A 17,682-nucleotide genomic window follows, 5' to 3' on the forward strand; every position below is an offset into this window, starting at 1 on the left:
ACCCTGCTTCAGTTTCAGGTTGTCAAAGCTTCGAGATATGGCTGTAAATTCACTGGAGTGCATGTAGTCATGTCTTGGCTTTTGTCCTATCCGGATCCATTTGATGATATCTGCAGAGGCTGGATCATGGAACTGTTCACGTCTCCAATCCTTAGGTGACATGCTCTTCAGATCATGACCTATATCACCAACATCAACTGACTTGGGGGGACATGCTTAGACACTCAACATAATTGGATGCAGAAACAGAGTTACAGATAGCCTTAACAGATGCGGAAGAAATCTGATTGACTTCAGGTCATGTTGTATTATCTGGAATTCGTGACAACACATCCGCATCTATGTTAGATTTTCCAGGTCTGTATTTCACATCAAAATTGTAAGCTGACAAGGCAGCGAGCCATCTGTGACCAGTTGCATCAAGCTTGGCAGTTGTCAGAATGTAGGTCAACGGGTTGTTATCTGTGTACACTGTGAATTGGTTCCCAAAAAGGTAATCGTGGAATTTCTCGGTAATTGGCCATTTCAGAGCAAGAAATTCCAACTTGTGGGCTGAATAATTTTGCTCCGACCTTGACAATCCACGGCTGACATAGGCAATGACCCTGTGTTTGGCACCTTGACATTGATATAGGGCAGCACCCAAACCTCGTTGGCTGGCATCAGTATGGAGCTCAAATGGGATAGAATAACCACAGTAACCTAATAATACTGGCGGTGATGAAAGTCTATCTTTCAGCTCCTGAAATGCTGCTTCCTGAGAATCTCCCCAGATCCATTCCACGGTTGATTTTCCTTTCTTGTCTTTTGGACTAGGCATTAATTGTGACAAAGGCTTAGATATCTTGAAGAAATTCTCTACAAATCGTCTGTAGTATCCTGCAAAACCTAGAAACTTCCTTACCTCAAAAGGGTTTGTAGGTCGTGGCCAGTTTTTGATGGCCTCCACTTTTGTAGGATCTGGTTCAACTCCATCCTTGGAAATGACATGTCCAACATAGGCAACTTTCTCTTTGAAGAATTGGCATTGTTGACTTGCATCTTTCCATCAAGGTTGACAAGACATTTGTACCCAACAATACTAGCACTGACAAGTTATATCTGCTGTCTGCTACAACTAGTACTTAGCAAGGTAAAGTGTCCAGTAAATCAAGGTCTGGGACAAACAATTCACTCTCAACATATCCTAAGTAGGGCAATGTTCCACCACTTGCACATTCAGTGTCCAAAATACGTTCAAGTTGATGCAATGAAAGATGAGAAAGGTGATTCCTGTAGAAAGATTCATTTACAGTAGTAGATACTGTGGACCCCTGTATCAAGTAAAGCTGTGCATACTGTACCACATACTGTGACACTGGCTTCATTTGCTTTTTCCAATCAACTCTTCTGGAGGTGTGCTGGACGTCGTTCCTGGCATGCATTTTCTCAGGGTTGGCCCATGTGTTGCCCAGTCTCCATGGGCCTGCCTGTGTTTAAAGTCCAGTTATGGTCCATAATAAAACCTACATCCACGCAACAAAATGTCCCATTTGTCCACATTTCCAACAAAACAATGCTCTGGCTGCCATCCTGAGGAACAGTTCCCTTGTAAGCAGTAAGTATATAGGACTGTATCTGGGTTGACCTCTTGTACTAACTTGACCTCGTCCTACATGGTTCCAAGATGACAAGTAATTAGATCTGCCATGACTACAAACTGAGCCTCGATTAGGATGCCTCTTCCTCTAAATCTGAAAGGAGATGGACTATGAGTAAGGGTAGGAATGTCAGGTAGTTGCTTTTTAATGGCACCAAACTCTGACGTTAATTGCTGTACCATGCCTTTCAGTTCCTGGTAATGTTTGTCAGAAGAGCGAGTAGCCATTTTAGAGGGGATGGGCTTCTTAGGATATTCTTGGGGCTTCCTCTGATTCAACTCAAACTCAATCCTTCTAATCGCTACACGTAACTCATCAAAGTCCTCAATAGCATCATACTTGTGACCAGACGCAGCCTTCAAAGTTGGTTTAAGACCTTGCCAGAAAACACTTCTAAGGGCTTGGTTAGTCTCACTTGGTGATGACTTGCTACTCTGTCTAGCCTTAGCATATAGATCTTCAAGTCTGCAACCCCAAGAAGAAACATCCTCTTCTGCCATCTGTTTAGCACTATAGAATCTTGCCATCAAGGATTCACTTTCCTCACAACTACCATAAACACTTGCAAGTTTAGCTAGCAATGAATCAATGGTAGACTTTGGACCTCGGAGTGAAGCTACTTTACCAGCCTTTCCCTTCAGAGAACGTTGTACAGCCTCAAATATGACATTCTTAGGATAAGAACTCTCAACCAATAGACGCTCTACCTCATAGCGCCACAGATCATAAGGAGCCTCACCTTTACCAGCTTCACCAAAGAAAGATGACAATTTAGGGGTCTGACTTAAATTAGTAACTACTGACTTGCTATCAGGCTTAGGCTGAAAACATTTTCCACCCAAAGTACCTTCAGGGTTAGACTGAGTATCACCCGACAACTTCTCTATCGACTGTAAATAGGAAACCAACCAATCCTAAAAATGTTCAGGGCTATCTACCACAGGCACTACACTCATCTGCTTCAAAGTGTCACTAAGACCAGTGAGATCTGGATCACCTTCTAACTCTGGCATAGAATCTGACCCTTTCAAATCACTCCCTCCATGACTAACAGACCAAACAACTAGCCACAAAATGACACTCACCAATGTGAATGGTTTATAAAAAAGAACTAAAAGCTATAAAGGAGATAACCAAAATTTAAAATAAAAGTGGTCACAACTGTACAGACTGGAGGGCAATGTGACGAATTAGTTGAGTAGAGGGTACCTAACTATGTGAGAAGAAAGAAACGTGCAACAACAAGTTTACTAAGGCAGTACTAAGCTATGTTACTACATAGTTAATGCTAAATTTAATTAAGAGTTGAATTAACTGAGTACTGCTTTAAACATTTAGTTAATATAACCTAAGTATGGATTTGGTATTTGAATCAATTAAGATATGACAGTAGGAACCAAGTTACCTAAAAAAATGACAGAAGGAATTTACAACACAAGGACTACTCATTCATGTCAACTCATCGGCCAATCACCCAATCATGTCACAAGATAAACATACAAAATCCACACATCACACAGGCACAAAAATGAGCCTATAAAATAAACATGGGCAATATTTGACACATATGGGCAACGACTAAGTTCATTTTGTGTTTCACCACACCTAATAAACTCTGTCAAAAAAGAAACGCAACCCCTGTCCTCAGATATGAAAAATTCGTTTGAATGAAGTTATTGCTTCCAAACTAAATGTTATTCGAATGTATTGAAATTATACACGTAATTAATGAAGATTACCATCCAAACAACTGCATTTGTACGCATAAGTGTATTTTATTGCTTATTCCGTCACAACGCATGAAATGACCCTCATGGTGACTTCGCACAAAAAAAACACATGCAAATCATGAAAATGGCAGTTAATGTAGGGGTGTATAAAGCCCATGCTGCTTGCATTATATTCATTCATTTGTCGTATGAAAAGCTGTGTGAAAATGCCACGATTGAGTGCTGCCGAAATATCGCCATTGGTCGTGTTCAAGCCGGAGAAAGTTTTTGGAACTGTTGCACGGCACCTAAATGTTCACAAAACAACGATATCCCGACTACAACAACTTCAATTTGACCAACGATCGCCCGAGAAGTGGAAGGCCAAGAATCACGACCCCCTTCAAGATCGGTACATCCGGGTCCATCACCTGCGTAATCGGCATGCCCTACCAACCGTGACCGCCACACAAATACCAGGTTTGAGGGAGAGTGTCAGCTCAAACGATTAGGAACCGTCTGAAAGAAGCGGGGTTTACGATGCCTGTAGACCAGTTGTTGGACCTGTACTACGCCCCTACATCTCCGCCGACGACTCAGGTGGTGCAACAACGTAAGGATATGGACTTACAAAACTGAGGCGCATCTGGTTTTCTGATGAATCCTGTTTTCTTTTTTGCATCACGACGGAAGAAAACGTGTGTATAGGGAGAGACGTCATGAACTTTTTGCACCCATCTGCGTCCGACAGGGGACAGATTTGGCGGAGAAAGCGATGCCATGGTTTGGGGATCCATCTCATACAACCAGAAATCAGACTTGGTGATCGTTGAAGGGAACCTGACAGCCCAACGTTACATCAACCACGTATTACAGCCTCACCTTCCCGATTATTGACCAACAGACACAGATTTTTTCAACCAGACAACGCCCGGCCTCATACTGCGTGCGTGCAACAAATGAACTTTCTGCAGAATTCCAACGTCAATGTCTTGCCATAGCCCTCTAAATCACCAGACCTCAACCCTATTGAACACCTGTGGGATACTCTGGGTCGACGCGTACGTCAACGTCAGCCGCCGCCTACAGACGCTGCAACAGCTCGGCGTTGCACTGCAGGAGGAGTGGAGAGCCATTCCCAGGAAAGAATCCGGCGTCTTATCCGTTCTTGTCCAAGGAGATGCCGTGCAGTGATTGCAGCTCGTGGTGCTCATACGAGATACTGAGAAAGACGCCCCCTGGTGACAAACTGGTGTCTGTGAGATGACTTTTGAAATGACAATTTTAAACATGCCCATCTTGGTTATTATTCTGCCAAATTTCAGACTTCTGTCTTAAATAATAAAAATGCTGTGTCGTCTCAAAACTTCAGATCAAAATCTCTAAAATACAGGGGTTGCGTTTCTTTTTTGACAGAGTTTATATACAAATATCACAGTGTTGAGATGCAAGTATATATATTAAAACATGCTATAAATCAGACAATGTATAATATCACAGAATCTGTAAATTGCAAGCACTATATAATAACTCTGTAGATTCACTGCTGCACACATATAAAAGTCAAATTCTTGTTGTATAAAATGAATAAAAAGTCAATGTATACATAGTTTCTGGTGTAAGAGCACAGCAGTGTGTTTAACATTGCACAGTTGACGTTAACACAGGCAGATTGTAAGTATCACAAGGCAAAATGACACAAGGTAAAGTCACTCACAGACACATCAAGTCGTAGCAGATGAATTACAACTTCCGGTCCACATTCTTGTTCCAGCAGACATCAGCTCATGGTCCTTTCTGAATAATCCTCACTGGGTGCTCCAAATGTTACAGCTGGTTAAAACGCCAAGTAATGTCAATGGATCACATGACTCGCTGTAGGGGTGAGGTGCGGTTTATTCAGATATTAAACATCAACCCCATTTGCGGAATAGAGCCTAACTGATTAGACCGTGTTGTGCTGATATGTGACCTGTTTGATGCTGTTTAGTGGACCTTGTTGCCTTGTTGCCTGGGTGCTGTGCTGTGTTAAAGTGTTATTACAAGGGTGCTCAGATTGGTGCTTGGGAATTATGGGAATTTGAAATTAGCCAATTAAAAGCTAAGAATTAGGGTCATGTGATAAACAATAATCCAGAATGAACCATACTCTACATCCAGCATATTTTGTGAATCCTAAACATAATAAGAACGTTTCAGATTAATGAAATTCATCTGAAATACTTGACAAATACAACCAAATATCAATATGATTGACATATGCATAAACCGCAAACTTTAGAACACTACCACCAACCTTCAATATTTTTAGTGACGTTTTTATGACTTATATTATCTTTTTATTCTTATTTTACTTGTAAACAATAAAACACTATAACACCATTTTATATTCAATAATTGTAAAATAGTTCTATACAAACAAACCAAACTGATTTATTAAAAACATGAAAAATATCTCTGCTACAATATGTCTCTTGATCAGGGGCATTATAGATACGTTACTAATGCTCTAAGTCATTAAAAGATACGTTCCTTGATCAGGGGCATTAATACGTTTCTATTCATCTGCGTCATTATAAGATACGTCACTGTTGATTTAGGTTATTTCAGATGCACTCATATACACAGTGAGCATGAAGGTTATAGAGATGGCGAGATGATCGCCTCTGGTGCATGCTGTGTCGCTGCTATCAGATATCTGACATGGTGCTGGTGATGTTTCTCCTGTTTCAGTGGCTGCTGTTGAGAAAATAAAACAAATTTAGTCTACTTTTTTATAATGCAATGCATAGTGTGGGTACTTGCAGTCTTAAAGCTCTTCTAGCGTCAAAAGGGGCAGGTGATAGCTTAGTGGGTAAAGCGTTCGCTCGTCACGCCGAAGACCCGGGTTCGATTCCCCACATGGGTACAATGGGTACATGTGATGCCCATTCTGGTGTCCCCCCGTCGTGATATTCCTGGAATATTGCTAAAACCCAACCCACTCACTCCAGCGTTTAAACGTTCCTAGTTTCAAAGGGGAGTCTTTGGCCTTGGCGTATATGTTGTGGCCTCTTTCATGTTCAGCTGAAGAAGAAACCTACGACCGTGGGTTCGTATCTCGGATTCGCCCCAACCATATTTCTCAGTTTGCCTGCACCATGCCCATATTCAGGGGTTTCGTGGATGCTGAACGTCGAGACATGCATCACGTGATTGTCCTCCACGTGAAGCTGATACGCAGTGATGTAACTGAAATCATTTCTCGGGGTTAAATCATCAACTTCTATCTGAAGGAATTTGTTTCCTCGTCATTCAAAAGTATACGCCCGCTTAACCTTGAATCGTGGATATAAGGGAAATGCGGCGAAAATCAATATTTTAAATGCACGATTTCAATTGATTATTGACTGTTTGATTATTTGACTGATTACTCTATTCATTGATTCAGTAAATTGAAAATGCCTGATATTCCACTCGTGCATGAAATGTTTGTTTACCGAACCCATTTGCAATCATCACCCTTTCGTGCGCACATAAAATGTGACGTCACCTTGTTTCGTGGAATACGTCGGTTGCTATATACCACTAAGCATATTGCAGTAAGTATTGCCACCTGGGAAAGCAGATGACGAGATGTGAGAAGGTTGGTGCTCACTGTGTCGTTTTACTGGACACTTTGTCAACAAATATAATTTGGTATTAGTGGCATTTGTGATCTTGGACTATTTATCTCAGTGCTGGACAATTAGATTCAAGGTTATCCACGAATTTAGGTTACGGTTCTGTATACGAAATTGTGTCAGATTCCTCTTGCTTAATTAGTACTAATAATTTCTATTGAAGGTCGACACCGGAGAATAATCACTCTCAACTGTATGATGAAATAGATTTAAATAGGCGTAAATGCTGTAACAGTAGTGATAACACTGAAGGGATGCATGAACACAGTTACTAGACATGTTGTGAGTATGGTTTTACGCCGCTTTTAGCAATATTCCAGGAATATCACGGTGGGGACACCAGAAATAGGCTTCACATGTACACATTGTACCCATGTGGGAATCGAACCCGGGTCTTCGGCGTGACGAGCAAACGCTTTAACCACTAGGCTACCGCACTGCCCTACAAGACAAATAGAATTTATGTCAAAGAATCCATAGCAACAATATAACTCACCCGAAATCAGTTGGTCAAGACGGCCGCATCTTTGACTCTGGGTCTTATCAACGCTGTCGAAGGTTATAGTCACGTTTCCGAAATGACCCTCGCGTAGCTGCAACGTTGTCACAAGTGTCTCGTTCGTCATTTCGGTAACGAACTTACTGATGGAGATTATTTGAATATTTCCAACAACCAGGGCAATCCTTGCAAGCTCGGTGGAGAAGTAGTCGTTGATGTTCACCGTCAGCGTGATGACGTCATCAACTCTAAGTGCACTTGTATTCCTATCGCCAGTCATGGTGCATGATGGTCCCTCTGAAATGAGAGGATTGTATCGAACCTTGGATAACACGATCAATCTACGAACGTCGACACAAGAGTGGTTGACTGTATCTATATTATTACCGAAAGAGTCTGCACACAAAGTTGACTCCAAAGGTTTTACACCCGGTCACAAGTGGGCTCGATCCCGACACATTAAGATCGCTGGATTACTAGCCTGGCGCCTTTGCCAGCTCGCCCACCACGCCCGGCACAGACTCGTAAAACAGTGCAATGACTGACAACCTTCTGTGGGGTGATGTATAATTATTTGTTAACAACACGTGTACTATTTTACGTGTTTCCTAGGGTAACTTTATACCTACTTACCCAATGACGACGTTACACGTTGTAGGCGCTATAGAGTCTGCATCGTTGACACACTTCCACACACCCTACGTGTTTTAAGTGCATGGGGTATTGTCAGAGCACTGTGACTGGCATTGAGGACAGCTGACTTGAAGTTTCCAAAGTTTATACACTGTCCGTCATTCCGATCGCACGAGGCAGCAGTATTTCCACCAGGTGTCGAGTAGGCGTGCGCGTGGGCCGCACCAGCTCCAATGTAAAGTCAAGGTCACAACAGAACCCAGCTCGCTGATTGGTGGACAGATCAAGTTCAGTTGTTACCGAGATTTCCAAAATGTTGACAGTAAAATGTACGGAGAGGATGGAAAACAAGTAAAAGGTAAAAGCCAATCGTTGTAAAGATTAAATAAAACCGCGAACCATATGTTCACGTTTCCTTGTATATATGAGTGAGTGAGTTTAGTTTTCGCCGCTCTCAGCAATACTTCAGCTATATGGCGGTGGTCTGTAAATAATCGAGTCTTGTATCCAGTGATTAACAGCATGAGCATCGATCTATGCAATGGGGAGTGAGTGAGTGAGTTAAGATTGAGCGTCACATTGGCAATATTGCAGCCATATCGTGAAGATAACAACTTAATTTGTATCAATATTAAAATCACTAAATTTACAATGTAAAAATGTCATCAAAGGACAGAAAAATACTAGATTATCACAGGTCTTAATTAAACCTAGTACGCATTCATAAAAAAATAGATCACTAGAGACAAGAGTACAATATAAAAACGGGCAATAGATCACCAGCAACTGAAGGTTGATCACCATACTAGGGACCATGGGAACTAACAGTACCTTGTTGAAATCATTTTGAGTTTTTTCTTTGTCTTATCCACAGTCAGATACTAAAAACAATAGTACTTGAATACAGTGATCTCAAAATAAAATGCTTATATAAGTGATATAAAAGGAAAGGGCTTTGAACAATATGTTATAGTGGTTGTTTAAAGATGATTTGGAAATTGGGGTATTGTTACAAGTGAAGGCGAGATTTGTACTGGAATGTTGGGAACAAAGTTTTTTTTAATAAGAAAGATAGCGAGGTGAGAGAAAGACACAATGCAAAGAAAAAATGGAATATTGTTACAGAAGAATGCAAAATGTGTACCGTATTGGAAACAAACATTTTATGGATAGGAAAAATAAAGAGGAAAGGGAGAGATAAAAACAATGAAAAGGACGACATAGATGTTTGTGTGTAGGAACAAAGTAAAGGTAATTTTTTAAAATGAAAAAAGAAAAGAAATTAGAGTTAAATACCAAGAAAAAGGGTGGACTTCTCCACCTCTCTTCCAAACCCAGCTATTATTCGTTATCATTGACATGCACATCTATTGTTCATCATTCAATAAGGAAAAGAAGTTAGTGTATTGATTTGATAAAAATGTACCGGCTATGATAACCTCGTTCGTGCGGTGTAAAAGCATAACAAATGGAATAGTGTATAGATTACAGACAAAATATTTAACCTTAGTTAGATTCAAATGTAAATAGTAACTAGCGTGAAGAGTCCTATCGACTAAGTTAGATTCAAATGTAAATAGTAACTAACGAAGAGTCCTATCAACTAAGTTAGATTCAAATGTAAATAGTAACTAATGTGAAGAGTCCAATCAACTAAGTTTAGATTCAAATGTAAATAGTAACTAACGAAGAGTCCTATCAACTAAGCTAGATTCAAATGTAAATAGTAACTTAATGTGAAGAGTCCTATCAAGAGTCCTATCGACTAAGTTAGATTCAGATGTAAATAGTAACTAGCGTGAAGAGTCCTATCAACTAAGTTAGATTCAGATGTAAATAGTAACTAGCGTGAAGAGTCCTATCGACTAAGTTAGATTCAGATGTAAATAGTAACTAACGTGAAGAGTTCTATCAACTAAGTTAGATTCAGATGTAAATAGTAACTAGCGTGAAGAGTCCTATCAACTAAGTTAGATTCAAATGTAAATAGTAACTAACGTGAAGAGTCCTATCGACTAGATTCAAATGTAAATAGTTAACGTGAAGAGTGCTATCAGATGTAAATAGTAACTAGCGTGAAGAGTCCTATCAACTAAGTTAGATTCAAATGTAAATAGTAACTAACGTGAAGAGTCCTATCGACTAAGTTAGATTCAGATGTAAATAGTAACTAACGTGAAGAGTCCTATCGACTAAGTTAGATTCAAATGTAAATAGTAACTAACGTGAAGAGTCCTATCAACTAAGTTAGATTCAGATGTAAATAGTAACTAACGTGGAAGAGTCCTATCGACTAAGTTAGATTCAAATGTAAATAGTAACTAACGTGAAGAGTCCTATCGACTAAGTTAGATTCAAATGTAAATAGTAACTAACGTGAAGAGTCCTATCGACTAAGTTAGATTCAAATGTAAATAGTAACTAACGTGAAGAGTCCTATCGACTAAGTTAGATTCAAATGTAAATAGTAACTAACGTGAAGAGTCCTATCGACTAAGTTAGATTCAAATGTAAATAGTAACTAACGTGGAGAGTGCTATCGACTAAGTTAGATTCAGATGTAAATAGTAACTAACGTGAAGAGTCCTATCGACTAAGTTAGATTCTGATGTAAATAGTAACTAACGTGAAGAGTGCTATCGACTAAGTTAGATTCAGATGTAAATAGTAACTAACGTGAAGAGTCCTATCGACTAAGTTAGATTCAAATGTAAATAGTAACTGTAGAGGCTTAGCTGACAAAAGCAAAAGAAAGGAAGTGATGCATTTATTTAAGAAAAAAGCTTATTCTATAGTCTGTTTACAAGACATCCATGTCACTAAAGAAGATATTAACAGAGTAAAAAATGAAAGGGGATTGCAAAGTATAATTGCACCATTTAGATCGAACTCTAGAGGAGTAGCTATACTCTTCAATAATGACATCAATCTCACTATAAATAGAACACTAGAGGATGAAAACGGTAATTATATTATTGCAGATGTAACCGTAGATGATAAACGATTTACCCTTACCAATTTATATGGACCTAATATTGATGATCTCAATTTTATTTAAACTTATTTGAAAACATCTGTAATTTTGATAATGAATCCGTAGCTATTGTTGGTAACTAGAATATGGTTTTGGATCCTTCCAATGATTTGGAAAATTACAAAAATATTAAGAACCCCAAGGCCAGAGATATAGTTTTAGACAAAATTGAATCCTTAGATCTTATTGATATCTGGCGGGAACTAAATCCTGATTTAAGAAAATATACATGGTGGAAAAAAACCCTAGAGAGCAAGCAAGATTGGACTTTTTTTTAATTTCGCAGGACATGTTTAATCTTTCACTTGATTCTGACATCATACCTGGCTATAAAACAGACCATTCATCTACTAATTTTACTTTCTCAAACACTATTAATCAAAAAAGAGGGAGGGGTTACTGGAAATTCAGTACTTCTTACTCTTAAATCCCGATTATGCTGACTTAGTCAGATCAATCTTAAAGCAGACGACCAAAGAATACTCAGATATTGACTCTTATGTTGAGAATGTGAATGACTCAGATATCAAACTTAAAATAGATGACAGCTTATTCGTAGAAACATTTTTGATGAATGTTCGAGGTAAATCAATATCTTTTCATCCTATCTTAAAAAAAGAAAATAAAGGACAAAACAAATGAGTTAGAAACTAAAATAAGAGACTGTGAAGATACTATTAGAAAAGATTTTCAAAACGTAGATGAAGCCTTAGTATCTGAACTTTCTAACTTAAAATCAGAACTACAACAAATTAAGGAAGTAGAGATACGAGGAATTCAACTCAGAAACAGAATTCTATGGTATGAAGAAGGGAAAAACCAACAAAATATTTCTGTCACTTAGAAAATAGAAATTATGTCAGCAAATCAATTAATAAAATTATTACAGATAAGAATGACGAAATTACTGACAGCGATGCAATCTTACATGAACTTAAAGAGTTCTATAAAAAAACTGTATTCTTCTGCTGAGAACTATGGGAATGATGCCTGTTTAGAAAATGTGATAACTCCAACCTTCAGTCACCAACAGAGTGACAAATTGGAAAAAGAATTAGGCATAAATGAAATATCATTGGCGATAAAAAGTATGAAAAATAACAAAAGCCCAGGTATAGATGGATTTCCAATTGATTTCTTTAAATTCTTCTGGAAAGAGCTAAAGGTCTGGATTTTCAGATTTATGAAAGATGTATCAAAGCTGTCTGACTGACTGAGTTTGGTTTTACACCGCTTTTAGCAATATTCCAGCAACATCACGGCGGGGGACACCAGAAATGGGCTTCACACATTGTACCCAAGTGGGGATTCGAACCCGGGTCTTCGGCGTGACGGGCCAACGCTTTAACCACTAGGCTACCCCACCGCCCCTGTGTCAAAACGAAATAAGATGTCTCTTACCATGAAGAGAGGAGTTATCACTTGTATACCTAAAGCTAATATAAATAGGAACTTATTGAAGAACTGAAGACCAATTACTTTATTAAATGATCTGTGTACATTAATAAGCGCAATGTATCTCAAATCGGTTAAAAACTACCTTTGATTCCCTGATACATAACAACCAGACTGGATTTATAGTTGGCAGAACATTAAGTGAAAACACAAGACTATTATATGAAATTATGTTTGAAACTAAGAAAAGAGACATGTCAGGTTTATTAGTTTTGATCGATTTCGAAAAAGCATTTGACACAGTTTCTAAGGATTTTATCAATTTTGTCCTAATAAAATTTGGTTTTGGTCCAAAGATTATATGTTGGATTAACGTCTTAACATATGACACAACTTCATGTGTTATTCAGAATGGGCATCTGTCTGATTTCTTCCAAAATCAACGGGGTTGTAGGCAAGGGGATCCCATATCTCCATATCTATTTCTTTTTGTTGCTGAAATCCTAGGATGTATGATAAGGCAACATGAAACTATTAAGGGTATTGTAATTGATGATCAAGAATACAAATTAGGTCAATATGCAGAAGACACTAAATTATTTTTGGATGGCTCAGATGAAAACTTGTATTCTGCTATAGACACACTTAATACATTTTACAACATGTCAGGACTAAAGATAAACATAGATAAGACTAAAGCAATCTGGATTGGCTCAAAAGCTGGTAGCAGGGATACATTATGTTAAGATTTGAATATACAATGCCAAAGAAAACTTTTTGAAGTATTAGGAATTAAATTTACTCCGGAGTTGAATGATTTATGGGTTATTAACACAAAGAAAAGACTAGAAGAAATTAATAGATTACTAGCAACTTGGAGACAAAGACATTTGACGCTGATAGGGAAAATTACTGTTATTAAGACATTGGCTCTTTCAAAATTAGTTCATATTTTTAACCCTTTGCCAAACCCTCCAGATGATTTTCTCACCGCGCTTGAGAGAGTATTTTTTAAATTCATCTGGAATGACAAAAATGACAAAATCAAACGGAGCACTTAAAAAAAAGATTACAAAATTGGGGGGGCTACGGATGGTTGATATTAAAACTTTTGTGAACGCCATGAAATTATCTACACTCAAACTATACTTTATAAAACCAAATCCGGATTGCAGCATATAGTTGCAGTTGATAATCCTTTTTGGAAACACGTATTAGAAGCATGGACATTATACTGTATCAAAAATACCATAGTTGCAGAGAACATTAACGAAATCTTAGCCCAACCTTTATGGTTGAATTACAATTATAAAAACTCAAATCACATCATTAGTCACTGGGCTAAAAGTGGAATCTTGACGATCAAAGATCTTTGTGATGAACATGGGTTTATATCCTTTGATCAATTGAAGCTTAAATTTGATATAAAAGGTACTCACTTAGATCTTGGATATGTTATATATATATTACCTGAACCTTGGAAAAAGACTTTAAAGGAATATAGATATATAAACATTAATGACCTGACAATAAATTCACTCCAAAAGGATTTCATATCCCCAAGAAAAGGTTCAAGATTATTTTATGATAAATTGTTATCTGAAATGTTAAACCTCACATGTGCCAAAATGGGAAACATTATTTGACTGTATTGATTTTGATTGGCATTTGATTTTTAATACTTGAAGAAAAAATTTAAGAGATGTGAAACTGTTTGATTTTCAATATAAATTTCTGCACGGAATTGTTTATACCAAAAAGAACTTCTTAGAATGAATCTGGTAGACAATACAATATGTTCTTTGTGTAATGATTCTGTTGAAACTTTTAAGCCATGTATATTGGGAATGTGATGAAACCAAAACTTTCTGGAAGAAACTTGAACAGTGGATTACGAAACGTATCCATACACTTAATTTGACAAAATCTTTAATTTGGTTTGGCTTTTTAGGTAAGAACCCATTATTGAACCACATAATCTTATCTGCTAAGAGATATATATATTTACACTTGTTCTTTGACAAAAACAATTCCAAAAGTTGATAATTGCTTAAGGATATTGAAAGACATATTTACCACTGAATCATTCATCGCGAGAAGAAATAATAATGTTGAAAGCTTTTCAGTCAAATGGTTTCCTCTCATCCCTGAATTTAACCCTGAATGACTATTAAACAAAGAACATATCACTAACATTGATATTCAATGCACTTAGTGTACTATATTGCTATTGAGCCCACTAGCATGTGTGTGCACACATTCCTCTGTATGCTTGTACTCATCACATTGGGAACAATCAAAACAAAACAAAAACAAAAACTAAACTTACAGTACCCCTTGCTATCTACAAAGTATATAAATCAAAATTTATAAATCAATAATGAAATTATAATCAACTCTGTTAAAACATTTTTTACCGTTTTAACACTGAAATATCTATCCCCTGTGATTGAAAACTACGCAATTGGGATACGATGACTTGTGTTAACCAAGTCAGCGAGCCTGACCACCTGATCCCGTTAGTCGTCTTTTACGACAAGCATTGGTTACTGAAGACCAATTCTAGCCCGGGTCTCCAAGGGTAAAACTTGTACTGGAGATAATGATCACATATACTCTAGGGGGGTACAAATACATAAATCAGTAACTGGCATCGCTATAAATGAAACCCCGTCATTAAAACTACTCAATTCGATCTTTAATTAACTTAAATCGACCTTTTTGACAACAGTGCAAAATTCTCACCCGCGAACGAAATTTCAACCAATCAGAGCGGGGCGTCCCTGTGACGTCATACGAAGACTAGATATGAGGGCCGATGCCGAATTCATCTACATTTCAGGGGGTAAATTATCTTGTTTACAGGCTTGTATAAACCTGAAATCGTGACAACTGTTGTGAAAAATGAAAGCTATATGTTCTCACAATCTACTGTCATTTAATTTTGTCTCCTGCTTTGCCTAGTTTCCGAGTTACAACTTGTTTTCATAGACGATTCTGTCAAAATCGCTTGGTGTCGCTTGGCCTTATTTGTATAATGACTGATCCAAATTGATCCCATTTCCGTGTTTTTTTATCTCGATATTTAATCATGTCATGCAAAAATATGACGTCTATTACGTATGATATTACAAATTGACATTTGATTTATTTGAATCCGTAAACTAAACAACCCTACTTTGCCATTGCTAGAAGAATCTGAAAGTTTACTTAGGTAAATAGGTACATACAGTTTTAGCACACAGCAAATGCTTACATGTATTTCTTATGCAACAATGAAGTTCTGTTCATATTCTCAAAACAGTATCGGCCCATAAGTTTTCACATGCAATACAGCAATTAATACTCCCGTGTTGTAACCCGTGTTAGGTGGTATAAACCTACACATGTTATTTGTCATCATTCACTTGATGGTCAGTTAATCAATTTATAACAGGTATAATTAGTGGTAACACCACTTAGATTACCCGACAAAGGTTCCCATTTGGCATTTCTTGTGTCCGGAGTAAATACTCAACATTATAAACATCGATCAAAGGATTAACCGATAACACACTGATTGATTAATTACTTTAATCTTACACAGCGGATTTGTCAAAAGATAGTGTTTATGCATATAGATTTACTAATCTATTCTGAATACACTCTGTCGTTTCGGTGTCTGCGTAACGACAACGTCCTTCTTTCAAAGGATTAACCGCCAATACAGTGATTGATTGCTCATCATGTTATACTCCTTAATGTTTTAATCTTATATTTTATTCATTTTATGCACATATTGTCTAGTGTGTCTCATTGGCCATCTGGCCTGGTGTCTTTTTTTTTCTATGTCTTTTTACCGTTGCTATTTTTGACATGTACATTCACGTGACACATAAATAAACAATTTTGTCTGTCTGTCAATTATTGGGTAACTAAATTACTGTTTTTAAAGAATGGCGGGCATTATGCAATCATTTGCCAGGTGTGCTATCTTGGGTGAACAATGAGACTATACACCAATGTGAAATACTTGAAAAGATTTATCACTTTTTCGTATACTAGACTGTTAAAAGACACGTCACTTGGAACACCTGCAGATGAATGGCATATCACTTGTTTTTGTGGATATTGATGGATACATTCCTCGAACAATGTAATAGCCTGACATTGTTCCTATAACTTTAATCTGTTTTAATTTTAATATTTGCATTTTGTTTTTATGCATTTGTCGTAGCATTGAACAGAATCATTGTTTTCGCCTGGAAGTGTAATGAGACAGACAACATACACTAGGGCGTGTGTGCGAATTATGATTCACATTGGCAAACTATGCAGTGTCTAGATATTACAGTCCTGTTATAAATACACTATAAGTATCAGCAGATCGTCTGCTTTTAATTTAGTTTCAAAATGCATACAAGTATGATAATACACTAATTAGGATTATAAGACCAAATATAAAGACGTACATTGACTAGTATCTACATACTGGTGAGTGCACGTTAACCACGTGAATGTAGCAAGAAATTTATCGCGCAGTATTGTCACTTCTACCCCCCACCTCGCTTCCGTGGGAGAAGTCGTTATGTTATAGGTTGTATCATGCAAAATGCTTTTGGTTATGACTCAAATACATATTTAACTACGAGTAGAAAGTAGTTTTGATTTTCTAACTTGATGAAAACAAACCATAATCTCATTAATTCTAACAGGTTTAAGCCCGTGACTTCACGATTTTAAAAAATGGCAGCGCCCTGTCGCGAACATCCGCCAGTCTGAGTATAAATGCTATTTAGGTTTGTTTTCACCGAGTTACAAAATTAAAACTAATTTCTACTGGTAGTAAAATATGTACTTGATTGATGGCCAATAGGACTTTGCATGACATAGCTTATAACATAACAATTTCTCTCGTGGAAGCGAAGTGGGTGTCAATATAATACTACTTACAGTATTATTGTTACTTCGAACACAACCTTGCTGCTGAGGCAGAAATCGTTATGTTACAAGTTGTGTCACGAAAAATCTTTATGGTCATCAATCATATACATATTTTACTACAACTAGTAAGTAGCTTTGATTCTTTAACTTCCGTGAAGCGATCTGAATACAAGTAAGATATCGTTTC

The 17,682-nt window shown here is 37.5% G+C and overlaps 1 protein-coding gene across 1 annotated transcript in view; it reads right to left on the minus strand.

Moving 5' to 3' along the window:
• Positions 1–5,749: 5,749 nt before the first annotated feature.
• Positions 5,750–17,682, minus strand: part of LOC124255897 — a 102,305-nt gene continuing 90,372 nt past the window's right edge. The window contains exon 9 of the mRNA XM_046689844.1: positions 5,750–6,088. Within this exon, the coding sequence (XP_046545800.1) occupies positions 5,946–6,088 (143 nt within the window). The 3' untranslated portion in view covers positions 5,750–5,945. The remainder of the gene's footprint in view (positions 6,089–17,682) is intronic.

The sequence above is a fragment of the Haliotis rubra genome, unplaced genomic scaffold, assembly GCF_003918875.1.
Source record: "Haliotis rubra isolate DU_JTF1 unplaced genomic scaffold, ASM391887v1 Scf611, whole genome shotgun sequence".
Taxonomy (NCBI): domain Eukaryota; kingdom Metazoa; phylum Mollusca; class Gastropoda; order Lepetellida; family Haliotidae; genus Haliotis; species Haliotis rubra.